This window comes from Ursus americanus, chromosome 22 (genome assembly GCF_024610735.1).
Source record: "Ursus americanus isolate L20-20 chromosome 22, mUrsAme1.1.p, whole genome shotgun sequence".
NCBI classification, from domain to species: domain Eukaryota; kingdom Metazoa; phylum Chordata; class Mammalia; order Carnivora; family Ursidae; genus Ursus; species Ursus americanus.
This window is the reverse complement of record NC_142148.1, coordinates 49,414,250-49,440,861: the sequence shown is the minus strand read 5'-3', so window position 1 is coordinate 49,440,861 and position 26,612 is coordinate 49,414,250. Positions and strand designations below refer to the sequence as shown.

At 47.6% G+C, this 26,612-nt stretch overlaps 2 protein-coding genes and 1 long non-coding RNA gene across 5 annotated transcripts in view; 2 read left to right on the top strand and 1 right to left on the bottom strand.

The window, feature by feature from the left end:
- LOC148108112 (ral GTPase-activating protein subunit alpha-2-like) overlaps nt 1–8,128 on the top strand; it is a 126,043-nt gene extending 117,915 nt beyond the window's left edge. Inside the window, exons 5-7 of the mRNA XM_087853806.1 lie at nt 2,740–2,888; nt 4,739–4,986; nt 7,397–8,128. Of these exons, the coding sequence (XP_087709932.1) occupies nt 2,740–2,888; nt 4,739–4,748 (159 nt within the window). The 3' untranslated portion in view covers nt 4,749–4,986; nt 7,397–8,128. The remainder of the gene's footprint in view (nt 1–2,739; nt 2,889–4,738; nt 4,987–7,396) is intronic.
- Nucleotides 8,129–9,389: 1,261 nt separating this feature from the next.
- On the top strand, nt 9,390–17,528 carry LOC148108111 (ral guanine nucleotide dissociation stimulator-like). Of its 2 annotated transcripts, XR_015721028.1 has the most exons (4): nt 9,390–9,462; nt 9,791–10,153; nt 10,486–10,518; nt 10,894–17,528. XR_015721028.1 is itself a non-coding variant. In XM_087853805.1 (3 exons), exons 1-3 carry the CDS (start codon nt 10,034–10,036, stop codon nt 11,017–11,019), a joined length of 279 nt encoding a protein of 92 aa, XP_087709931.1. In that variant the 5' UTR covers nt 9,533–10,033; the 3' UTR covers nt 11,020–17,528. The 2 variants fall into 2 exon arrangements, 1 of the variants encoding a protein (XP_087709931.1); XM_087853805.1 differs by lacking the exon at nt 9,390–9,462 and having other exon boundaries at nt 9,533–10,153.
- Nucleotides 17,529–17,530: 2 nt separating this feature from the next.
- Nucleotides 17,531–21,806, bottom strand: LOC148108110 (uncharacterized). 2 transcript variants are annotated; one of them, XR_015721030.1, is made up of 3 exons: nt 21,553–21,806; nt 19,161–20,279; nt 17,531–18,637 (listed from the first exon to the last, which is right to left on the bottom strand). It is a non-coding gene; the product is annotated as an uncharacterized LOC148108110 (long non-coding RNA). The 2 variants fall into 2 exon arrangements; XR_015721029.1 differs by lacking the exon at nt 21,553–21,806 and having other exon boundaries at nt 19,161–20,549.
- Nucleotides 21,807–26,612: the final 4,806 nt, after the last annotated feature.

Sequence of the window (26,612 nt, the reverse complement as noted above, 5' to 3'; positions counted from 1 at the left end):
TTCTAGTCGAAGGAGACCTATGAGCTGGTTGCAGGTTTTTGAGAGGGATTATTACGCAGTGAATGTGAAATGACCGAGATCCAAATCTTAAAAAGCAAGTCCTGAACACATATGGGGAGTTAGTCCGTCATCTGGACTCTAATTTGCAAGACAAGCATGGTGATTCTATAATCCCATAAAGAATATTCTTCTTAAAAATTGCCTGTTTGATGATAAATGCTGTACTTTTTAAATCTTTATCTATATGAATATATAAAATAGAACCAGTGCCATTTGGGAACATTGGAAAGAACAGCTTTGGCTGATGACTTAATCTTCCCAGACCTCAGGATTTTACCTCAAAAATGGGGATTGGGAGATTGATTACCTCTTGGCTCCCATCTAGGTGGAAGGTTGTTAGGTCTCTAAGTGAAAACACAGAATGCCTCTTTTTCCCCTGCTCCCTGGCGCCCACCCTCTACCCCATATCCACCTGAGCTAGCATAGGCATAGCTTGCCTGTTGCCCAATTTTCAATGACATGCTTTTGTCATCCATCTCTCAGTAGGATTCCTTGTCATGGTATCCTTTTTGCTTTCAGGTTCATTAGCAGTTTAATACTCTGTAACTATTGAATCTTCTCATTTTTCAGTGAAAATCAGCAAATAATTGGAAATCAACTTGAAACAAAATGAAGATGATTTTACTTGAGTTGCTTCCAAGAACTCCGGTGCCAGTTGTTAGGAAAATCTGTGCCCTCACCAGAGAAGTGCATGCTGGAGTCCCTAGCCTGGGTCCCTTGGTATTCCTTGTCCTCCAAGTGGATTGCCATATGCCATCCTCAGCCATCCCACTGCCAGTATCTCCCTAGGTTCAGGAGAGTGTTAATTTGTTTTCTGAAAGGATCAGTTACATCGACTTGGCCAGACCAAGAAAAAATACTTTCCACTTGATTGTAGCACAACAGTGTTCAAAAATGTTTAGTTTGGATTCTAATAGCTGTGTTTGTTCTCTTTGTATCCAGTATCTTTGGTCCTTTCCTTGGTTCATTAGGAAAAAGTGGCCAAGTACAGGTTGAATAAGCTAGTACTCTTCTCCAGTTGCTGTTGAGAGGTACAATTTGGACGTATTAATTTCTTTTTAATTTTTACCTTAACCAGTACTGACATGGTAGTGAGAAAGATTCATGGAGTTGGCGTTTTGATCTTTTTTAAAAAAGAAAATGAGCGGAGAATATAATATATGAAGACTCCTCACTTTTACTTGGGAGTATGCAAAGTTTCCAATTCACATCAAGAAACCAAATACCTTGAGGGAAAGATCTGTCTTGCAGCAGATCGTCTATGCCCTACGTCTTCCAAACACATGGCCGCGAGGGGCAGCTGGGTGGCTCAGTCGGTTAAGCCTCCGACTCTTGATCTCTCAGCTCAGGTCTTGATCTCAGTCAGGGTAGTAAAAAAATAAAGTGGCCACTAAAATTATACTACCACTGCTATAGTTGGTTAGTCAAAAAGTTCTTTGTTTTCCTTTTTCCCACTTGAAAGCTAGGAAAGTCTTCACAATTGCTGTTATCATCTGTTACCAATTATTACAGTGCTTATTTAGTAATTCTTTCTAGAAAAGTAGGCCCTGACACCTTTTTAATCTTGCACAAGATAATCTTAGAGGCTGTCAATATCTAAATTCACCCACTTGACTTTTGAGCATGTTTATTTTAATTTCTTCAGTCCGTTTGTGCATCTATTTTAAGATGTTGTGTTGATAGATTTCATTCCCAGGTGAGCCAGAGAATTCTGTTTGTTCCCAGATCCTTTGAATTTGTACTGCTGAACACAAGGGAGACTTAAGAAGGCATAGGATCTAGGTAGATGGTACCCATCCACCTTCATCACCAGACTGACAACTCAGTCTCCTAAACTGAAGGGTCACTGGAGTCGTCTGTGTCAGTAGTAACACAGTGGTAACTTTACTGTAGTGCCCCTAAGCAGTCACTTACGACTACGTAACAGGCCACATCTGTGCGTCTCACAATTTTCTACTGAAACACCCCTGACAGGAACTTGTACCCCAAAGGTCTGAGGTAGAGTGTAGAGCTGTTGGCTGGTCATCTAAGTTTTTTTAAATCTGTTTTTATCTCAAGAATTCACATAGGTTTTATATCCTACTGCCTAATATCGTTCTCCTAGTCAAGGTATATGCACCTGGAAGCTATGTACTGTTGACCATGTGGCCTTGCCGGTTTCCTGCCTCCCTACAGCTACTAGAGATCTGCGCCCGTGTTGGGTGGTGCTGGCCGTGCTTCCTACCTGCAAAGTTCATGTGCTGGGAGATTTCACAGCAATCAGATGGTTTTTCCCAGCCACTGTCTGACCACTGCTCCTCTTCCTCTCCCCGTCCCCGACCCCAAAATTTCTCACCCAGAAGCAGTGATCCTATCTTACTGTTTTCCCCTTTTCTTTTGAGGTAATGTAAAAAGAAGTCTTCAGAAACTTTTCTGATTCATAAATTTTCTAAAGTTGCACTATTAATTTGTATTAATAATTTTTTTCTAGGAAAGGTCTTTCAAGTGTGTCAGGTGATTCTAAGAGAAGCATTTTAAAAAATCTTGAGTATGTGTTGGTGCCACTTGCCTTAGTTGAAATGACTCCAAGGTGATTGTTTAGTAGAGGGAAATTAATATCATTATCTTTAAGAAAAATTTGTTCAGATTTATGTGTTTAGTTCCATTTATATGTTTACTGTAAAATTTGTTGATTTCAAGGTATTTTTGACAAATGCAGCAAACGTCTTTTTGTTGGAACCATGTCCTGAAGTTCCCATGCTCTTAAGAGAACAAGCTGATGCCTGTAAAGCTGTTTTGATTATTTGTAGGTGCATGATAATGGAGCTTACAATGAATAAAAAGACATGGTAAGTTTATTTCAAATTCATTAATTCTGTAAAACATGTTTCTGTTTTTCAACATAATAATTAGAACGTGAAAGCCTCCACTTACTGATGGCTTTACAAAGTGAACAGTAAGATGATAATCAATCTTCTGTAACAGTTTCTGTGAATTATGAAGAAGGTAAGTATCCAGCACTTTGATAGTTTATTTTTATTATTGGCTTTAAAAATGTTACTGAATGAAAAGTAGTCATATTACTTAATAGTAGATTTTTCCATTTTAAATTGTCATCAGACTGCTTTGTGGAAAAGCAATGCAACTGGTGTTTTCTATCATTCTTCATAAGCCCAGGAGCGGTTGTTAATTGCTCTGAAATGCTGTTAACTGATTTTTATTGCTTCCAATTTGAAGCTTTGAATTCACTTTGGAAAACCAATTATCTGAAATGACAGACTGTCAGAATGACCGAATAATAGTACCGTCAAACATATAGTGGCATCATGAAAATGTGCTTATGCGAAATGTTTTCTTTTTTCTCCTTTGTTTTTGTTTGGTGTCTCTGTGTTTATAATACCCCGAAAGTACACAGTGCTGTGGGTTTTTCCCATGCCCCCGTCCCATGATGAGCACATCACTCCAGCTTAGGAGGTGCTTTCAGATGTTGTCAGCAACAGAGACCTCAGAGCCACTCTGTAACCCTCTTTCTTCATGCCCCTCAGTTCTAGTTGTAAAATGCCTCTCCAGCCTGTCCTTTACGTGTTCCTCCCACCCATCGCTGCCCTGGGGCGGCCTGGCTGGGTCAGCCCTGCTGTCAGTGGGCTTTGGCCTCTGTGCTCAGTGCTCAGGGCTGCTACAAACCAGCTCTGGTGGCCACTTCCCTCCTGGAAGTCCTCAGTGGGGCCCCGTTACCACACCTGTGTTCTGGATGCTTTTTCTTTTCTTTTTTTTTTAAGTTTTATTTATTTATTTAACACAGATAGAGACAGCCAGCGAGAGAGGGAACACAAGCAGGGGGAGTGGGAGAGGAAGAAGCAGGCTCACAGTGGAGGAGCCCGATGCGGGGCTCGATCCCATAATGCTGGGATCACGCCCTGAGCCGAAGGCAGACGCCTAACCGCTGTGCCACCCAGGCGTCCCCTGGATGCTTTTTCTGGATGTCCTTGAGTCAGCACTAAAGGGAAAGCTCTGTGTGCACCTGGTGGAAAGCACAGAAATGAGGCAGGACTGACCTGGCAGGGGCCCCTAGGGCTGTGGAGTCCAGCCTTTTCCTTTCTCCCATGAAGGGAGGGTGGGCCCAAAGGAATCCCATCAGGTAGCAAGTTCACTGGTACAGAAACCACAGGAATCAAAATGATTATTTTAGGATGTAAATTCCAGGGGCGCCTGGGCGGATCAGTCGTTGGGCATCTGCCTTCGGCTCAGGGCGTGATCCCGGTGTTTAGGGATCAAGCCCCGCATCAGGCATCTCTGATGGGAGCCTGCTTCTTCCTCTTCCACTCCCCCTGCTTGTGTTCCCTCTCTCGCTGGCTGTCTCTCTCTCTCTCTGTCAAATACATAAATAAAATCTTAAAAAAAAAAAAAAAGAAGTAGAATAGTTGTTGTACCGAGAGTTTTGTCTTCTCCCAAGTTACAGCCAGGACCAGCTGCAGACACCAGAGGATTTTGAACCAGTAGCTTTGTTCATGATAATAGCTGATTTCTCCATAGCTCAGATCCTGGTTACAGTTGATCAAATAAATTTTGAGACGCTAAAAGAAAATCAAGATCAAGTGCTTTTTATTTTAAAGTTCATTTTATTCCTAGTAATTTAAAATATTTTGTTAAAACTCATTCTTCTTCCAAATGAGGGTGATTCAGTTCTCTTGTTGGCTAGTTGGTTTTAGACGCTCATGGTGGCGTGGATCCGAGCAAACCTGTGTGTGTACATTTCTCGAGAGCTCTGGGATGACTTCCTCGGTGTGCTGTCCTCCCTCATGGAATGGGAAGAACTCATAAACGAGTGGGCCAACGTCATGGACTCCTAGACAGCAGTGCTGGCGAGAACTGCTTACGGAGTTGAGATGACAAACCTACCTCTAGACAAACTAAGTGAACAAAAGGAAAAGAAGCAGCGAGACAAAGGTACTTCTACTCTTACAGAGGAATACCAGATGTCTGAGATGGAGGCGGAGTGTGTCTATACATATAGGCAATTAATGCATGGAATTTTGGAATAAACCATACAGGCCGTGTCTTTTTAATGGTGGTGTTGGATGGTGTTTCATAGCACTCTGTCCTCGTAGTAAGGATGATGAATTTATGAAGGGGCTGTGGAGGAAGAAAGAAGATGAAGGGGAGTAGCAGTAGTAGCAACAGGAATAATAATAATGGCTCGTGCTTGTATGTATTCTCTCTCTTCACCCTCTTGGTAACTTCTGAGTTACTATCCAGGTATCACAGACAGAAACTGAAGTACAGAGAGTCCATGGTGATGGGCTCACTCAAGGTACCTAGCTGAGAAGTGGGAAAGCCAGAAATCGAAGCTGGGCAAGTCCAGCTCCAGGCACCACACTAGAAAGACGTATTCCAGTGCCTGCTTAGGCAAGGTAGAAAAATTCTGAGTGTTTCAGATGGGAGTCATTTTGGCTTTTTTTGTTTCTAGATAAAAGTTGTTTTGAGACCTCGAGTCAGATCAAGGTGGAAAACATCAGTGGTGGTTTCTACTGGGGACAACAGTTTGTCTTCAATACTGTTTGAAGGCTGTGACACAGTCTTGGGATTAATTCCCTTGTACTCCAATTTATTGTGTAAAGATTTTGAGGCAGTTCATAGAGGTACCTATAATACAATAGATAAAATGGGTAAGGACACTGGGGCAAATTTAAAGGGAGCGGAGTTGCCGGAGTGGTTAAGATGCCAGAATGCATGCCAGAGAGCCCCGTGTGCTTGCTAGGGAGGGAGAAGGGGAGCAAGCTTAGATGTGACTCTGATCTTCACAGGGTTACAGCAGAGGATCACAGATTACAAATGGGGAACATCGACAGCTTAGGTGATACATAGCTTTTCTTGGTCCTAAAACTTGGGAGGAGTTTCTTCTCCCAAGATGCATAAAATATACATTGCTTGCTTTGGGTAGACTATAGCCTCAACAATAGCCTTATTATAGACTGTATCAGCTTTTCCTGTGTGACAGATCACCCCAAAACATAGTGACTTAAAGGAACAGCCAGTTGTTTAAATCATGATTTTATGAGTTGGCAGTTTGGGTTGGACACAGTTGGGCAGTTCTGCTGGATTCCCTCCTGTGTTTGTAGTCAGCTAGGCTGTCAAATAATCAGCCAGGCAGCCCTAGGGTTGGCCAGCTGTCAGCTGGGGCAGTGATGGGGGGACTTGGCCACATACCTTTTATTGCCCAGCAGGCCAGCTCAGGCTTTTTTGGTGAGGTTTTAGGTTTCCAGGAGCAGCAACAGGGCAAGCCCAGATTTTCCAACGCATTTCAAATCTCTGCTTGCTCATTTTGCTAGCAAAGCAAGTCATGTGATGAAGCCCAGGGTCATTGTGGGAGAGGCCCACAGAGGATGTGGGTGTGGGGAGGTGTGAACCAATTATGGTGATTACTTAACCATATAAACATGTCATTAATGGGACTGATTCTTATAATATCTTCGCTGCAGTCTGTGAGTGGTTGTATTTATTTATAGGAAGGTAAACAATCTGAAAAACAGTTTATGGAATGATACAGAATGAATTCAATTATGTAATTAATGCCTTTGGCAAATATTTCCGATTGATCTATCATCTTGCTTATGAGGAGATAATGCTAAGTGAAATAAGTCAAGCAGAGAAAGACAATTATCATATGATTTCTCTCATCTATGGAACATAAGAACTAGGATGATCAGTAGGGGAAGAAAGGGATAAAGAAAGGGGGGTGATCAGAAGGGGGAATGAAGCATGAGAGACTATGAACTCTGAGAAACAAACTGAGGGCTTCAGAGGGGAGGGGAGTGGGGGAATGGGATGGGCTGGTGATGGGTAGTAAGGAGGGCACGTATTGCATGGTGCACTGGGTGTTATGCGCAACTAATGAATCATCGAACTTTGCATCAAAAACCAGGGATGTGCTGTATGGTGACTAACATAATATATTTTTAAAAAAATTTTTTTAAATTAAAAATAAAAATGAATTCAAATGTTCATTATAAAAATACTTGCCTTCTAAGCACTGGATTTGTGGAAACAAAATATACTCTCAGGAACCTGGGTGTGAAAACGACCCATAGGTGGCAGCCACCAGCACATTACCTGTGCAGAAATCTCTGTCTCGGTCTCTTATCTCCTGTATTTCTCTTGGACCCTTGACCACTCATTTGAAATACTTGACCAGAGCTCTAGGAGAGGAAAGCAGAGAAGTGATACCTAATTTTGCAACAAGAGAAGCTGCCGATTATATACAGTTGGATTTATGAAATCTGCTGAGTAACACAGGCTGTGCAATGAATGATAAGGAAGTCAGCCTTTAGATTATTTTTCTTGTCTTATCCTTTATCAGGCTGTGTTCTATTCTCCGAAAGGAGCCACCGTGGGGAGATCCTGTTCTCTCAGCTGGCGGAGCCACCCGGATGTGGCCGAGCCAGTGCGATCGAGGAGCGCCACCACATCTGGGGCACCGGGAGCTGAGAAAGCAAGAAATATTGTTCGCCAGGATACAACTGGTAAACGTTTATTTAAGTGCTTCTGTGAGGTCCAGTTGCTATCTAAGATGGATTTATAGGAATAAAATGTTTTAAAAGCTTTAAAATTCGACTCAGAACATAAATACATGGCCTTTTATTAAGTAGGATGTTTCCGTATCTTTTAATTGTCTCTTCTGTTCTCTTCAAATCTGTTTTTGATACTTATTTCTGAATCATTCATTGTGAAAAAGAACTTGAGCTGTCACTACTGAGTGAGATATATGTGCAAAAGAGAGAAAATAGATATTTTGTTAGAAGCCTAAAACAAATAGATTCTCAGTAATCGCACAGCTGCATCATGTTGTTGAGCAGCGTGAATCTTAGTGTGGCGCTGTTCCAACACAGAAAAAGAGAATAATGCACATAGTTTGCAGGACTGGAGGGGGATATTGAAGTGCCTTGCTTCTGTTGGGAAGTGGAGCTTTACATGCCTGGGGCTGTTGTCCTTCTACCCCGTTCCCTCAGTGAAAAACAATGGAATGAAATCCACGGTCTCCACCCAGGCTCAGGCCAGATTCTCCGCTCCCTGAGGTCCAGCTCTGACCTGTGACCCCTACGTAGGACATAAGTCTTGCATGGGAAATGGCTGGGTGAACCAAGGTCCCCCTGTTCTCTAGGAGCTGTTCAAGAAGCTGCTGCCCCATCAGTGCCTGGGCTCCGTCTGGTCCAAGCACAACAAGCCTGGCAGTGAGCACCTGGCACCCACAGTCCGGGCCACTGTCGCCCAGTTCAACGGTGTGGCCAAGTGTGTCATCACCACCTGCCTTGGCAACCCAAGCATGACAGCCCGGGACAGGGCCATGGTGGTGGAGCACTGGATCAAGGTGGCCAAGGTATGCAACGGGAAGCCCAGCCGAGGTGCTCTCCTGAGTCTCGGGCACTGCTCTTCCCTTGATCAGGTCTCAGAGTGGAAGGCCCTGGTCTTTGCCCTAGGGACTGTGCAGTCCCTAGGCTCTTTGGTCCAGGGGCATGCTGACCTCGCCTTGTGTGGCCCTATGCTGGGATGCTCCGTTTCTGCCTGGCTCCTTCCTTGGAGTGAGGTAAAATCCTCCTCCTCCTCTGGGCCTCACGTGTGCCCTCCGGCAGGTCCCTGGACAGCGGCTTCCTCCAGCAGGAGCGCCTTCCCCTGAGGGGGACTGAAACTTGAGAGCCAATCAGGTGCTGGCTCCCCACATGACAGCCCATTCTCTTCCCTCCCCAGGCCTGTCAAACCCTGAGGAACTACTCCTCCTTACATGCCATCCTCTCGGCTCTGCAGAGTGTCTCCATTCACCGCCTCGAGAACACGTGGGGGAAGGTTTCCAGGTGAGTAGGCCTCTCTCCATGGAGGGACCAGGATGGATGAGGGAGCTCCCAGAGGCTTGTCCTCTTCCCCCTCAGGCAGCTTGGACCTTCTGGGAGGCGGCAAACCCCGACCACAGGACCTGGGCTGGTGGGTGCGTCTCTCAGCCTTCCTGGTGAAGAGGCCACCATGCCTCCCGCTTTAGAAATCAGTTTTGCCAAATGTCCCACACGGGGCTGAGCTGCATTAAATCTCTTCACGTGTTTCCTTGACAGCCACTAAGCTCTCTGCCCATTTGAACCCCAAATTGACCCAAACAGTGTTTCTCAATGAATATGGGAAGGGAGGCCCAGGACGAGCCACATGTGAGCTCCCTCCCATGTCCTACAAAGACCTTAGTGCTCAGAGGATCCCAGAAGAAACCCTCAACCAGGCAGGTTGACACTTTGGGGTTCTCAAAGAAAAGGCACTCGCACTCAACCCTGCCACATTATTCGTCCATTGATCGTGCCTCCCTTGCCTCTCTTCAGGAAGCCATTGAGGATCTTTCAAAAGCTGTGCAGCAAGGACACCGCACAGGGCAGGAACCTACTCATCAAGGTAGCCTGGAAGGTGCAAGTCTGGAAAGAGAGGAGGGGTGGGAGGGAACAGGGTCCTGCGAGGATGAAGTCGGGAATGGTCTGAAGCATTCCTTGGGGAGGGGAAGCCTTTGGCATGAATGTGGTGACAGCCTAGGTGAGGATGCCGTTGGCAGTGAGGGGGCAAGCAGGTGGTGTCCAAGCAGACTCCCTAGCCTTGACACCCTCTCTCTTAGTGTCGAGAGCTGCTCCACGTGGTCACCTGGGATGGGCCAGGAGGCTGGAGCTTTTTCAGGGGAGGGTCCTTGTGGGCAACAGAGAACAGTGACTCATCCCACTCTCCCCCTTAGGACACAGGGTGTCGTGCCCTTCCTTGGCACTTTCCTCACCAAGTTGCTGATGTTGGATACCGCAGTGGAGGTCTATCTGGAGGTGGGTGAGCCTCAAGATTGTGGGGGATGGACCAGAATCTGGACCTGTGGGAATAGAGCACCCCTGTAATGAGCCCTGAGCTCTCAGGACTCGGCAAACCTACCCTGATGACAGCCTCAAAGCTGCGCCTGTGAGGTCGGAGTCTCTTGCCCATCTCAGCGATGAGTGAGGCGAGACTGCAGTTAGGACATGGCTCCCGGTGCCAAAGACTGGTGAAGCAGCAGAGCTTCCTGAAGGCAAAGCTGCATGAGGTCTGTCTGAGTGGACCTCAGCCTCCCCCAGTGAGTTTGCCCGTGGGGGGAGAATGAAGTCAGGACCCTCCACATCAGCAAGCACCTCCGTAGCCGCAGCAGCCCCTTCCTGCCTGAGGCTTCGGCCTCCCCTACTGTCTTCTGAGAGGGTGGTGCTGCAGGGTCCCGACCTGTAGCCAGTCCATCTGGCCCATGTCCTCCTTTCTCTGGATCCCAGAGCCTGGCCTAGATCCCAGGCCCACTATCTGTGTATGCACGGCCCCCTCACGGGTCCTGGCCATGGTGCAGCATGAGAAGGGATGGGAATCAAGTGCTCCTAAGAACCAGGGGCCTCATTCTGATGAACTTTGTCTGCATTCCAGGGGAATGAGATCAACCACTACAAAAGAAATAAGGTGAGCATATGTGGCGCTTCCCGCAGGGAAGGGTAGGGAGTGGGCCTCAGAGATGTCCCTGGGAAGAACATTGCTTGGCTCCATCCCCTCCACCTCACATTTCCTGGGACCCCTTGAGAAGAAAGCAGTGCAAGTCCCATCCCGTTAGGAGATGGGGACAGAGCATGGCATCCAGGAGGACTTCCTGGAGGAGGGGCTACTGATACTCACCTCTGAGAACAGGTGGAGACCGGATGAATCTGCAGGGAGGAGGATGGCCATGTGTGCCAGGACCTGGGATGGGTCCCCGGTCCAGCTGCTCAACCCTCACCAGACCCTGCAGCTCCCCGCCCCCCCCAGGCTCCCTATACATCCTGTGCTTCTCTCTCTGCTCAGGAATACCAAGTCATGACGGACATCATGCTGCTCCAGGTGGCTGCCGAGAATTACACCCTAGAGCCCGAGGATCCTTTTTGGGCCTGGTTCCAGGCTATGGAGCCGCTCAGCGAGGCTGAGAGGTGAGGCCCATCAGGAGCTGGGTCGGTGAGGTTCGGGGTGGACTCTTTCTGCTGGCCACTCCTGGGATCCTCCTTCCCTGGGCAGCCTCAGGCCTTGTTGCCGGGGTGCCAGACTCCAGCTGTGGGCAAACACTGGCAGAGACTCTTGAATGGAAGCTCCTGGGCAACTCACAGGTGTCCCTCTGTCCTTAGCTACACCCTGTCCTGCCAGCTGGAGCCCCGGTCCTAGCTGGTCAGCAGCACTCAAGAAGGAGAAGAACTGGCCGCAGTCAACCTCAGGGCTGTGCAAGTGTCCAGTGGCCCTCCAGGGATTCCTTAGCAGCTGCATATGGGCAGTCCTTGCGCCTTATTTACTCCACACCCCTTCCCCCCATCTATTTCCTTATGTAGGGGCACCATTTAGTTGTTTTAAATAGTACCGTGATAGATTTGCATGTTAGGAGAGTAAAGCCCTTGTTTTGTTTTAGAGCCCAGGTGTGTGGTTTGGGTCTTTTACTTCCTGCAGTAATGGAAAACTTGCACAGACTCTCATATTCGTTCCTGACCTAGGAAATCTTCCAGAGTCATCAGCTACTGTATGTGGGAGGAAGGAGAAGTGCCAGCCTTTCTCCCTAGCCACTGGAGGGCACCCCGAAATCCCCCTTACTCAGAGCACGGGTCCATTTCATTCAATGAATTTGGGCAAACAGCAGAGACAGCCCCTCAGAACTCCTGAGATTTAGAGGTTGCAGGGACTTTCCCAGGAATAGCAACAACCACTGAAAGTGGGAGTCTTTAAGACTTGTACGCCCCAGAACTCCTTCCTGCCCCAGGACTGGGGTTGCCTTTCTCCACTCTAAGGCCAGGAAGACTGTGTCCTGCTTCTTCCGTTGAGATGCTTTTTTGGTTTTGTGTTTGGTTTTGTATTGCCCCCGTATTTGGAACTTGTCGTATTGTGGTTCAATCTCTGGAACTGCATCAGCACCTAGTGGGGAAAAACACGGAAGGAGATCAAATCCTGCATGTGAAGGGGACAAAGCCAGAGGAAGATAATTTGCAGATGGACTCAGGGCAGGCACGACTTTCCAGCCTCAGTCTCCCCGTTGGCCGTTTACCAAGTTTGGAATCTTTCTGGGATTCTTGTCAATGATCTCTGGATTCCCTTTCCTGCTTGCTTTGTGTGTTGGGAAAAGATGGGAGGGGTACTTTAAAGGGCACACCTGAGCCTGGTTCCATGAACATCTATGCTGACCTAGGAGCCAGGATTTCCAGCCTTCGTGCATCTCCTTATGCAGTTCTTCTGAAGCAGCAGTTCCCTCCAGGCCCCAGGCTCTGGGTCAGATGCACAATAGCTACTGTTCCCTGGCTGGCATCTGATGGATCAGGGACGGGCTCTTTCTTGCCAGGATAATGGGCCATATCCTTGACCAGAGAAACCCCACACTCTCCTTGCTGTCCGTCATGACTTTTAGGTCCATGTTTTCTGAAGTCCATCATCTCTATTTCTTTTATAATAATTTTTTTTATTATGTTAGTCAGCATACAGTACTTCCCTAGTTTTTGATGTAAAGTTCCATGACTCATTACTTGCGTCTAACACCCAGTGCACCATGCAATAGGTGCCCTCCTTAATACCCAACACCAGCCTATCCCAATCCCCCACTCCCCTCCTCTCTGAAGCCCTCAGTTTGTTTCCCAGTGTCCATAGTCTCTTGTGGTTCATTCCCCCTTCTGTTTACCCCCCCTTCTTCCCTTTCTTCTCCTACTGATCTTCCTACTTCTTATGTTCCATAAATGAGTGAAACCATATGATAATTTTCCTTCTCTGTTTGACTTGACTTAGCATTATCTCCTCCAGTCCCGTCTATGTTGCAGCAAATGTTGAGAAATCGTTCTTTTTGATGGCTGAGTAATATTCCATTGTCACTAATATTCAACAGTTTACACACTCAGTCTCAGTTTGCACACTTACACTGACTTGTCCGAAATTAGGTACTCAGCCTGAGCCCCCAGACCTACTGGGTCCCCTGCGCATTGAAAGTGAGCAGATGAGAAGCATCTCGCATGCAACTGGTTGCCAAAACAAAGCAGGGGTACGAATACTTCTATCAGACAAAACAGAATATAAAAAAAAAAAAGAGAGAGTAGTGAGTCACAAAGAAGGACACTGTGTCCCAATCATGGAGACAATGCAACAAGAAGATAGAACAATTTTAAATTTTTAGACACCCATCATAGGAGGACCCAAATACGTAAAACAGTTAATAACAAAAAGCAGGCAACTAATTGACTGTAATACAATACAGTAGGGGATCTAACACCCCCCTTCTATTAATGGACACATGATCCAAACTGAAAATCAACAAGGAAACAGTGGCTTTGGGTGATGCACTGGTTTTAACAGACGCATGCAGAACATTCCATCCTCCAACAGCACATACTCATTCCTTTCGATTGCACATGGAACGTCCTCCAGAGCAGATCACATATTAGGCTACCGAACAAGTCTCTACTAATTCAAAAAGATGGAAGTCATGGCATACATCTTTTCTGACCACAATGGTATGGACTAGAAATCAACCACAAGAGAAAAACCTGGAAAGACCATGAACACAAGGAGGTGAAAGAACACGCTCCTGAGAAATGAGTGGGTCAACCAGGAATTCAAAATAGGAAAAAAAATTACATGGAATCCAAGAACAATGACAAGACAAGCGTCCCAAAACTTTGGGATACAACAAAAGTGAATCTTAGAGGACCGGTTACAGCAATACAGGCCAGCTCCAAAAGCAAGAACAATCTCCCATCCCATCACCTGACACAAAGGGGTCTAGCATAAGAACAGCAGAGAGCTCTAGAGCAGGGGATCAGCCTTGGTGCGTTGGAGCTCTTGCTGTTGGGCCCATGCATAGCTTCCGTCCTTGCTCAATTTCCCAGCAGGTATGGTGTTCTTTCCTTTCCTGCACAACAACTCCCACCATGTCCACTGGGGAATCAACCCTTTATGGAATTCTAGAATGCTAGAAACTGCCAAAAAGGCCCAGGAAACAACCGTGCCTTCCCCATTTGGTATATCAAGGTGCCGATTAGCTTTCTCTTTGGGGAACATTCAACAGTGGTTTTTGAGACATTGTCTTAGGCCTGGATCCCCTGGGGATCTCGTGAAAATACAGATTCTGATTCAGTAACACTGGGAGGGACCTGAGACTCTGCATTTCCAACACGCCCTCTGCGGATGCTGAGGCCACTTGTCCACGGACCACCCTGACAAACGGCGCCAGCAGGCCATTTGACCAAAGTTATCTGTTTCACCACTGAAAACAGAATTTTCAGCAACAGTTTGGCCGCAACGAGGAGGCCTTTTTATTGTCAGGAAGATAAACAGCCAGGGCAGGGCTTTGTCCACACCTGCAGGCCTCTCCTCCTCTTCTCTTCCAGGGCATATGGAGGCAGGATGGAAGGAGGTCAATAGTTTAGGAGCTTCTTTAGGTCAGTGGGTTTTCTTTCCTGTGCCCTCCTGTATCTCTGCAATGTGTGCAGAGCACAAAGTCCTTCCAAGAGGGATGGCCGAGGCTGAAAGGGGGTTAGGTGGGAGCCTGAGCTCCTGAGTCAGCCCTGGCACGTGGGCAGAGGCAGGCGCTAGGGGCCACTCTGTGTGTGGTGCACGGGCTCACTCGCAAGTCCCCATGAACGGGCCAGAGGAGCTTCAGAGAGGACGGGCAGAAGACCCAATATTGCTCCAGGCGACAGAGGAGGGAAAAGACTGAGGTTGGTTCATGGCTGAATGGGCTTGGATGTGGCTGCAGGATGGAAAGTGGCTGCAGATATACTACAGCCCCGTTCAGGGTAGTCTTGATAGAATGCAGCGACGGGAAATTCTTTCGAGCATTTCAAAATTCTTTCAATTCTTTCAGGTGGTATGGAAAGAAAAGCAGCCTGAGGAAAGAATATACATTGGCTCGTGGCAGTGGTAGATGATTTGGCTCGTTGGTCAGGGACTGGGAGGAAGAAGATTTATGACAATTAGTCATGGGGAACAGACATGTAGGTGGACCCATGGGAGTGGGCACCAGGTATGATGATCTTTGCATCACACATTGACATCCGCCCAAGCGCATTCAACCTGGAAAAGGCACTAAGCAGCCGAGTACATCTTGGCCACTTGATATCCATTCTAGCCTCTCGCATTGCCCATCCCAGTGCTAGCATAACGGGCTCAGGAATGGACATGGTGACAAGGATGGAAGGCAGGGCCCCAAGACCTTCCCATTTCTTCTTTCAGCAACTATGCTCTGAGCACTCAGCCTGTGCCAGGTGAGTTGGTGCGCCCCAGTGCAGTCTGCAAATGGCCAAGTTGTTTCTGCTGTTCTGATGGAGAACACCTTGAAAGCAAGATGTGTGAAAGAACAGAGCAGATATTATACTCCAGTTACCAGCACAGTGTAGTAGGGAGGGCTAGGGAGTCACAGGAGAGGAGGGTCTGGAAGGCCTCCACATGGTGACATCTGCTGGTAGCAGATTGACAAGAGGGAGCAAGAGCTGCACACCTCTGGGAACAGTGTGTCAGGGAGAGGGCACCGCTGGGGCCAAATCTCTCAGACAGAAACTAGTTTGACCAGAGAAGATTCGGAAAGTGGCCAGAGTGGCTGGTGGAGGCTGGGAGGTGAGAACAAGAGATGGCAGTGGATGGGAGGGCCAGGTGCCGAAGCCTGGTCGACTGAGTTAGCTATCTGTTTGTCTCTGAGAACACTACTAGAAAGCTTAGCACTTCTGAAGCGTGATATTTCCTAGCTCCCAATTCGGGGGGGCCTGGAATCTCCGCACAGTTGAGACTGGGTGTTTCTGCCCCCAGGTCTCTGTGTGATGCAATCTGCACCTCACCCGAGGCCCAACTGTGGTAAGATTTGCTCCCAAGTCACTGATGTGACTAATGTCAGGATTTAGCTCAGACTCAACAAAGTGGGTTTAAGCGAAATCCTGAATTTGAGTTCTTTTCTGCCTATTAGCCTGGGCACTCCCTAGGTTCCTTCCTCTGTGGGCCTTTATGTAGGGCAGTTCTAAACACCAGTGCTTGCTTCCCCAGTGCAGGGATACAGGAAAGAAAGGAAGGGAACAGAAGAGAGTAACAGGAAAGTGACAATGTTTTGTCATATTCTCTTGGTCAGAAACCTATTAGCAACCAGGCAGTGGATAGACAGGGAGGTATATAGCACGGGTGGGGATCCCTGGGAGCCACTGTGGAGTCAACGTGGTGGTATAGTCAGCACATTTCATCCAGACCATGAAACGGAGGTAAGCTTTAAAGTCGATGTGTGTTATGTTAACATGGGTTTGACTCCTGTGTGGCACTTAAGAGACAAAAAGAAAGAACAAAGAGAAAACAAACAAAAAACCAGTCTCAAATGTAGAGCACAGACTAGGGATGGCCAGGTGGGGGGATGGGTGAAATAGGTCATGGGGATTAAGAGTACACTTATGGTGCTGAGCACTGAGTAATGTACAGAACTATTGAGTCCCTGCTGTTCACCTGAAAGGAATATAACACTGTCTGTCAATTATAGTGTACTTTCAAACCTTAAGAAAAATCGGTCCTATGAGATCTAAGCTTAGAATACGCAGAGTTTCCTCATGAGGTCTCATCGGGCTGAACGTCAATCCACACGAAAGGTAAATGAAAATGTCCAAAGACAAAAGGACAGTCTGTTTCTATGGAAAGGCCAGGGCCCACCTCTGTGTTCACGTAAAAGGTAACGTCCTATGCTACTGGCAGTTGGAGCAGAGTTTCACTCAAGTCCTATTGGAGCGATGCTCCTCTGGTGTTCTCATTCTACTTGGTTGTGTGTCTTCACGAAGTAATTGAAATAACGATTCCTAACCTTTGTCTCGTGGATGAAGCAATATTCGACTATCGGTAGCCATCGAACGTTTGTAGCGGGAACAACTTTCGGAAAATATTTAGCATTCGTATCTCTCATCGTATTACAGATAAGGAAGCTGAAGCCCAACAAGGGCACCCGGGGAACAATAACACAGAGGAGGTTCTCCTGACACCTGGTTCAGGGTCCTAACTCATTGAGGAAGTGTGAAGAACGCCCAACCCTCCAGGGTCAATGGACATATCATTTGAACGTGTCATTTTTAAAGAAAAGTGAAATGCAGTCAAACATGGAAAGACAGAAAATAACATCCTTTTAAAGAAAATCCACTATGATCCTCTACACTGTTTCTTACGTTCCACATATGAGTGAAAACTGATGATAATCATAGGGGAAAGGAGGGAAAACTGACCGGGAAGCCATCAGAGACGGAGCAAAACCATGAGGGGCTCTTAAGCACAGAGAACAACTGAGGGTGGCTGGAGGGGAGCTGGGTGGGGGGATGGGGCAATTGGGTGAGGAGCATAAAGGAGGGCACGTGATGTGATGAGCACTGAGTGGTATATGCAACTGATGAGTTATTCAACACTACATCTGAAATAAGGATGGACTGTATGTCGGCTAATCAAATTTCAATAAAAAAATAACGGAAATCCAAGGTTCTGTGTTTTCTTGTTTTCAATACGAAAAATACCGGATGATTTCTTTTCTTCCCACAAGCAATGAAGGGAGCTAGCCTATTCAAGGTGAGGCAGTTTTCAGGGCATGCTGCCTTTTTCATTTCAGCCCTAAAGAGACTTTCAAACATGCTTTCAGTTCCAGGCCTCTTGCCCTTCGAGTCCATTCCGAGCACCCTTGACAGGGTGGCAAAAACTTTGTCTCTTCAAGGTGGGTCACCTCAAGCAGGTAACATCTGTACTTGCCACAGAGTTACTACAGGTGTGCACCCTCCATCACTTACAAGTGCCTCTCGACAAGATTTCCTCACAGGCGGCATGAATACTGGTGGCTGATGGTTTTCTCTTTGATGACATTGATCCCATTTTTTCACTTGCACGATGACTGGGAGTCGGCTCTCGGTCTCATTCCTGGTGGTGATACAGCTCTCCAGCTCCCCCTCAAACATGTCCATCTCCTCTCTCCCAGAGAGGAACCTGCAGAACTTAGGGACCATGAACTGGGAACACAGAGCAAACATATAAAGGTCTTGCCTGACTTCAGCTCAGCATAGGAGGGACATACTGTTCCCCTTTGGTTTGACCCCAGTGTAATTTAGTACTCTAACCTTCTTTGCCATTGACTCCAGACAGTGGCTCACCAAGACGGGAGGGATACGGAGTTCCTTGCAGACACGCCCACACACCACGTTCATCACCTTCTAGCATGTAAGACTATGTCCCTCATCTGATTAAGAAACTCTTCAAACGTTAATGGATCAGAGTGCAATGAAAGTCTAACTTGGAAGAAGGGCTGAGCTCGGGGATCCGTCCAGTCATATGTCTCACTGCTCCCATCATCCACGTAGGTGCTGCACAAAATGGACAAGGTCCCATTTCCAGTACACAGCTCATGCTGGCCCATCATACATATTCCTATCCTCTTGCGATCACATAGCGTCATGACCCCATCATCATGCCCGTGCTTCTCCAGTTCATGCTGCTCTCTTACTCCACTAATGAACCTTTTTCATCTCGGAAGTGCAGTCCAATAATATTCATTTTCATAGCTTCACAAAATAGGATTTGGCCATGCTTTAATGGATATGACCTGCAAGGCACAGGATAGAAAAGAAAAATAAATTCACGTACAGGACATTCAGAATACTTACAATCTTTGTGACGTTAAAGACATTAGCAATGAAGTAAAAACACAATCCACGAGATGGGAGACCATATTTGCAAACTGTCTATCTGGCAGGGGCTCAATATCCAGAATGAATAGAGATCACATGAACTCAACAACAGACAACAAAATGAATGCAATGCGTGAATGTGCAAATTGGGAATAGGCATATCCTCAAAGATGTGCACGTGAAAAGAAATTTGAAAAGATACATCACTAATGTTAAGGGAAATGCAAATTATAAAAAGCAATGAGATACCATTTTACATCCTTTAAGATGACTCTTCCAAAAAAAAAAAAAAAAGCAATCAGAAGGGAAAAAAAGAGCAAGTGTTGGCCAAGATGTGGAGAAGATGGAAGCCTTATTCAGTGTGTGTGGTAGGAATGTTTAACAGCATAGTTGTGAAATCAGTATGGTAGTTTCAAAAAAAATTAAAATTAGACTTACTATGTGTTCCAGTAACTCCACTTCTGGGGTGTATACCCAAATTAATTGACAGCATGGTCTTGAAGACATATCTGAACACACATTTTCATGGCATCATTATTCATAATAGCTAACCCATGAAAGCAATCCAAGTATCTGTCGAGGGAGGAACAGATGTTGTATGTACACATATTGGAATAGCATTCATTCTTCAAAGTGGAAGAAGACATTGACATTTGCCACAACATGGGTGAAGCTTGAGGATATTATGCTAAGTAGATGAGTATTCATGAAAATACACACTTTGACTTCACTCTTAGGACCTACCTAGAGTAAATTGCCAAAGACAGTAGAATGGTGTTGCCAAGGGCTGGAAGTAGGCGGTCATCGGAAGTTTCTGATTCATGGTATAGAGTTTGAATTTTACAAGATACAATGAGATGTGAAGCTGGGTTACAGGGAGGTTGTTCAAACATATTAATGCATGGAATACACTTAGAATGTACTCCATGAACTTAATGGACTTAACGACATGAAAATAAATGTAAACTGCAAATACGGAGAAACGAACTCGGGACAATTTCGTCTAGCCATTTATATCCTTTCGTTTAGGTCCCATCTCAGACATTTTGCTTCAGCCATTTTCCATGAGGCGACTTTGATCAAACAAAATGTTCTCATTCTGTGCCCACTTGGAAGCTTACAATCAGAATTTTCCAAAACATGAACAGTTTTTTCAAAAGTTACTATCTGAGGTAACTTATTAAGACTTTCTATTCTTTGACAAATTGTTAAATGGAACAAAATTTTAAAATTCTATTTCATCTGCTTTAATTTTAATTCACTGATTTTTAATTTCAGAATCGACTTTCTATGCCAATGGCTTGAAGTTTTTAACCCCTAGGATAACCTACTGGCTTTCGGTTCTGCTGTTTTCAGTTTTGTTTACGTGACGTTCTTTTTACCACGTCCAATTTCCTGATGCTCTCTATGAATATTAAAATATTTTTTTGCTCCAGTTGTTTTGATACATTTGACATACAGAACTGTGTATGTTTAAGATACCTGGCGTAATGATGTTCCTTTCGTATACTGTGAAACGATCGCCAGAATAAATTTAGTCCGCCGCCATCATCATCTCTAGAGATACAAAAATGAAGTAAAAAGAAAAGAAAGAGAGGTTTTTCTTTGTGATGAGAACTCTCAGAACTTGCTCTTTTCACACCTCTCAAATACACCATAGAGCAGTAATGAACTGTAGTCCTGGGGTGTACTGTAAATCCCTATTCCTTATTGATCTGAAACTGGAATTTGTACCTTTTCACCATTCACTCAATTCCTGCACCCCCTCCGCCCTCTGCTTCTGGTTACTTCTATCTGATCTCTTGTTCTGAGTTAGTCTTCCTCCTTTTCTCTTCTTTGTCCCAGATTCCACAGTGAAGGGAAAAATAGAGATCCTGCTCCTTTGCTCTGTGACTCTGCAAAGGCACTGCGTTGAGGACCCCCGAGAAAAGGCATGGCTTTTTTTGCTGGTGTGCCTGCGTGGGGCTGTGCCACCAGAGCTGGAGAACTGGGTGCAGGGCGCTTCCTTGTCCATGGTACCTGGTGAGTTCTGCTGGAGGAACTGGAGCAGGAAGAGTCAGGCAGAGGCCATTGTGGTTGTCGCCCCTGCCCAGAAACAGCTTGAAAGTTTTAGTAGCATTCTGCAGTCTAGGTGCTTAAGAGGAGAGGTGGGCTCCAAGATCTTCTCAATTATTCATTCAGTAACTACACACTGAGCACTGCCCTATGCCAGGTATCTTGCTGGGCCCGTGCGTGGAGATGAAATTACCTAGGGCTCCTTTGCTTTAGGAGCTCCCAGTCTACACATGGACCAAAGCTCCAAAGAGAACGCACGTGAAAGAAAAGAGCAAGCGCTCTGTACTAGGAATGAAGTGTGCTACGGAGGAAGGCTGGGGAGTCACTGCATGGAAAGATATGAAAGGCCTCACTGAGGCTGAGGTTGCTGAGAACAGATTGACCAAAGGGAGCTAGGCCTGCACACGTCAGGGAGCAGCGTTTCAGGAAGAAGTGACTTGTGCTGCAGACACTCAATAACAGAAGCCAGTTTGGCCAGAGGAGTGAAAAAGGCAGCCAAGGTGGCTGCAGGGACACTAGGAGGAGAGCAGAGGGGAGGGAGGAAGGCAGGGACAGATGCTGAGGCCTGGGAGACTGTTACTTATCTAGAGTTGCCCCGGGACTGCATTGCCCTGATACCCTGCATGTGCAGGTGCATCGCTTTAATTTCTAACAGTATTTGTGGGTGAAGAATGCGGGCCCAAATTAGCATGGTTCCCCAGGCTCAAGGTGTGTCAGTGGCTGCGGCTGTGACCAGGGCCATACTGGAAGAGGATTTTATCATAAGTTGGCTCACGTGACTCGGGATGCCATCTGGACTCAGAAGCTGAGTTCCTGTGTGTCTTTTGGCCTTGGCACTGCCTCCGTTCTCTATCCTGTGAGCCTCTGTAGATGGCAGCTCAAAACATCGGTGCTTGGTTCTGCTTCAGAGAGAGAGAAGAAGAAGGGAAAGGGAAGGAGTGAGTAGTGGAACATGATGGAAAGTAACTAGGGAGTGAGAAACTCTTTGCATGACATGTAGAGAAGCTCTAGGCATGGTACTTCATCACGTTGAATATGTCCTGTGGTTCAAAAGCCAGTCACTGACCACTTAGCGGTTACAGTCTGATGCCTATACCACAGGTCAGGATCCCTGGGAGCCATGGTGAAAGCCGCTCCCCTCATAGACCCAAACGAGGTAACGGGGTCTCGTTCTTCATATAACGGGAAACAATTGCATGGTTTTACTACAGAGGATGACAATGCCTGCATCTTCTTGCTTTTCCAGACCATCATGGTGCCCACCTTAAAATGAGGCCAAGAGGGAAAGTGACAGTTGCAGTATTACACGGCTGGAACCCAGGCCTCTTCTGAGCAGCCCTCCATGCCAAGTCCCACCCCTTCTTGTAATTCTTCCATCTTGAAAATTGTGCCTCAGATACACAGGGGACCACCCCACACATGTAATAAATACTCTTATCCACAGACACCAGAGGATGTCCCAAGGAAGTAGATTCTAGCCTGATCCCCACACTGCAGGCTGGGAAAGTGGGGACTACGTGAGAGACACAATGACATAGGACACACAAGTGCGCAAAGAAACACAGAACGTAAGGTCTGAATTCAGCTCTGCCTCCTGAAGCTTCGGACCCTAGTTCCATTTCCAGAGAGTGGTGGCTATGGCCTTTTTGGCTCATTGTGTCCAGTTAAGGAGATGACATGGGGGAGAAAGCTAAGGAGTCAACTGCCAAGAAGGGGCTCTGGATAGGTCTGACTGAACACATGGTCCCAGGGATTAGAATCTTGAAAGAGTGACCTCACTTCCTCTGTGATAGGCCCCAACTGAACTTAGAACTCTGGTAACCGGGCACCCAGATTCAAAAGACAACCTGCTCTCCAGCTCACTTGAGTGGAGACGTTCGAGAGAACAGGATGTTCTCTTGCTGCCTTCCTCCCTTCAGGGTCTCTGGGCCCAGGCAAGCCCAGAGAGAGAGACTTGCAAATAATTGTAGACGTCGGCTCAGCCCGCTTTTCCGAGCCCTCTGGACATGTGGCAGGAGACACCAACAGGTAACACGAGGCAGCTCAGGGCAGCCCACTGGAGAGCAGGCAACAACTGTGATGTCACCTCAGCAGGCCCACACCTCTTGCCCCTCATTATGTGTGTCCCTGTGTGTGTGTTGGGGTGGGGGGCTGGTTGTCTATGTGTAGAGAAGGGGACAGAGGATGTGGGACACACCCTTCCTGGGCAGAAGGAAGCTGCCAGGTGTTGGAAGCCTGGCCCATCTTTCATGTTCACGCCCCAGGTCATAGCAGGCGGGATGAGAAGCTGAGCACTGGGGACCAAGCTCAACTACCTCGATGTTAATCACGAGCTCTAGAGTTTCATCCGGCTACCTCCTTGCTCGATGTCTTTTCAGCTGCCCCTCTTTGCCTCAACTGGAGAGCAGGATTTCTAATGCGGGTGGCCCCTTGTGGCAATGTCCCGGGAGGACACTAATGTCTCTTGACCCCATGTCTATGGGGCACTGCATTTTCAGAGCTGCACCCAGGAGGTCATCGAAGAGCTGGTCTGGGACTTCAACTACAACACCCTAGACAAGTGGCAGGTGCACCAGGCCACCCAGGATCAGTGCCGCTCTGAGGTGAGAATGGGAAGAGGGTTCCACGCACCCAGGGCCCCCACACAAATATGGGGACAAACCTGGGGCCCTCCCATGGTGTTTCTATATGAGTGCCCCGCAGGCCCAACCACAAAGTCATCCCAGTATCCACACCTCCACCACCAGCTGTGGGAGAAGGTAGGAAGACACTCTTCACATAGGTGGGAATGGTAGAGAATAGTGTTCATGTTTTTTGCAGTTTGGGGCGTGGGTTATTCTGTTTCATTCTGTTTTGTGTGACTTTTCCCACAGCCATGAGTGTCTTTGCATTTTGCTACTGTTTTGAGTATTTTCTTGACTCACCCCAGCCATCCTGTGTAGAACCCAGCTCCACTGTCCTTGGAGAACGTGTCCAAGGCCTTATGAATCCTCACCCCACACAGGGTGATTGAACATAAAAGGAACGGTGGGATGAAGCCATTCTATATGTTCCTCTGTAACGTATCACCTCTCAGAACACATCGACTCATTGTATGTCCCCCGGGTCACAAGCTGTGTCCTCATATGTCTTTTTGGACCTCCGTATGGGAGGTTGTCTGCCACCGTGATTCAGCCTTTCAAGCACGGATTGGGTGCAAGGCCTCTGATGCCTCCTGGCCCAGGTAGTGGACTCTGTCTTTTCAGAGTTCAATCCAGGCCATCTTTGAGGAGCTGCTTGCTCCAAGGGCTCAGCTACTCCATCTCCCTTGACAAGCAGCAGGTGCCTCGGCCCACAACAGCATCCAATGCTGGTCTGGGGTGAGAACAGGTCCAGATTGATGTCCAATCTCAGGACCCACAGATGATCACGGCAAGGCCAGAACCCACACTAGAAACAACCGGCTCCCCTGGGGCCTGCCGAGGAAGGTGGATTTCCCCTGAACCTTTCTCCCCACCTGAGGAACAGAGCAGGCCGCAGCAGCCTAGGGAAATGCCATGCATTCCATGCTCTGGACAGTTCTCAGGCCCAACGTCTATGATCTCGAGCAGCGTTGGAGATGCTAAGCCTCTGCTTTCTCCTGTCTGCAGTAGGGATGTTGACTGATGACTCAAAGGCATACAGTTCTTAATAAAGCCTATTCAGAGAGAGAAAGGCTGTGGTGGCTCAGCTAACAAGATGTGTTGAAGTGACCAATGCTTTCTCATTTCACCCCTAAAGGCAATTGTACTTTCAAGCCTAGAGCCTTTTTCTGGGTGGGCCCTCAAGTCCCTTTTCTTGCACAAGTTCCCGAAGGGATGGGACTCTCTGGTCTGAGCACCAGACCCTGATCATCCTGGTGGTGCGTGGTGTTGAAGCTGACTCCATTGCCCCCCACACCCCCCTTCTCTACCTGGTGGGAAAAGGAATCATCCCTGTCCCTGGATGAGGCCCAGACGATGCTGAGGCTCCGAGAAGGCACAATGGAGCGTTTCGTACAGTCCCTGGTGCCATCCTTCCCAGATGGGAGCATCTCAACCACCTCAACGATCTTCTGCATGTACGAGATGTTCACTTCAGCCACACAGGTCCTGGGCCAGCAGTTCAATCGGTGAGTGCCCACCCCATGCACAGCACAGGGTGAGCCTCCCATCTACTGGGTGTACATCTCGGGAATGGCCCTACCCCTCTCTGACCTTCCCTTTCCTCTTCTGAAAACTGGGGTGGTTAAGAGGATGAACCTCATACAGGTACTGTAGGAAATCATGGGAGGAAACATGGCACGGGCTACTCTGGTGCTTGGCTCTGTAGAAAGGGCTCCTGGACGTGCTGGGCATCTTCTTGCTTAATAGTTCTCTCTCTCCGGTCAAGAAGCTCTCAAGTGCAACCCTCACAGGCCGGTGGCCCTTCTGGGTTGACGAAAGGAAATGCAAAGCAGGCAGTTTCCCCATGTGCAAAGGACTTCTGAGATTCCATCTAGATGGTTCTGGTAGTTGTCCTTTGTGTGAGCAGCTCAGGGGCACACTGGGAGCAGGCAGACCAGCCCACGGGCCACTCAGGATTTGGAAAGTGCGGGCTGGGAAGTAGTCATTCAAGAATGTATATTAAGCACCTAGGAATGTGAATGGAGAGAGGAGATACAGTGTCTGGGTCTCAGTTCTAGTCAGAGGGTCAGATAGGCACTCTGCACACCCTAAGCATGCATGTCCAATGGTTGTTAGATGTGATATCTTCGTAGCCTCCTCTAGCTTTGAAAGGATCCACCAAGAGCTGGATCATAGGACAGATGAAATGATCAAGTAAAACTGGGACAGGGGTTTGGGTCCAGAAGCAGGGCTGGCTGCCTCCACAGAGCAGGGTGGGGGACTACAGGGGTGGTGGCTGGGGAGGGATTTGCCGAACCAGGGATCTCACCGATCTCTTGATTTCCAGTGGGTGGGCTTCATCTGGGGGGCTTCATGTGAAGAAGCAAATGAGTCAAAGAAGGCTGTGGAGGGGGTCCCGGGCCCTCTGGGCGGCAGAGCACAGTCTGGGCTCAGTGGGTGCCTGAAACACCCATCCCTTTGACGGTCCCAACTTGCTCTGCCTGCCCCTCCCTGCTGACCACCCCAACCGGGGCCAAGAACCGAGGGTGTGCTGAGCCGACCACTCACAAATCTGCCTCCAACCTGAGCCTTGATACTGGTGTGCATGGAGGATAGAATAGACCAGGCCCATGGCCAGGTAGAGGAGAGGAGAAGTGGAAAAACCAGACTCATTCAGGTTTTCTGGAGGACCAGGCCTTCCACTACGAGGGCAGCTAGAGAGGGGTTGGAAGGGGGCTGGGGCCATCCTCTGGGACCCATACAGAAAGAACGGTGCTGTGGGAGTAGCATGTGCAATGCAAGGCCAGGCCTCTGACTCTGCTCCACATATGACTCTCCCCAGCACCCTGTCTCCCATCTTGGGTACCTGGCCTGACCAGAATTTGCAGGCTATCTATCAGTCCCTGGGCTGTGACCGTGTCGAGATCAAGGTGGACTATGTACATGGGGCCATGGTTCTGAAGTGGCATGCCTGGGACCTGACAAACCATGTCCCCCTTCTCCTGATGCAGCGGGAACTTCTGGCACTCACTGAGGCAGAGGTGGAGGGTAAGGGGGATGGCAAGCTGGGAAGGCTAACTGGGATGGGGTTCATGGGCTGGGTATTCCTTTCAAGGCCATGGGGTCTGTCCTGGTTTTGCAAAGGCATCCGGAAAGTCAGTGATGTGGATGAACCTTTCTCTGTCTCCTGCCCCAGTGCCAGCTCCAGGGCTCCTTCCAGCGGCAGAGCCAG

Coding starts and splice junctions, on each gene's coding strand:
- LOC148108111 (XM_087853805.1), top strand. CDS start 10,034: ATGAGTGAGGCGAGACTGCAGTTAGGACATGGCTCCCGGTGCCAAAGA. Junction 10,154..10,485: donor GTGGACCTCAGCCTCCCCCA/GTGAGTTTGCCC, acceptor TCTGCATTCCAG/GGGAATGAGATCAACCACTA. Junction 10,519..10,893: donor ACCACTACAAAAGAAATAAG/GTGAGCATATGT, acceptor CTCTCTGCTCAG/GAATACCAAGTCATGACGGA.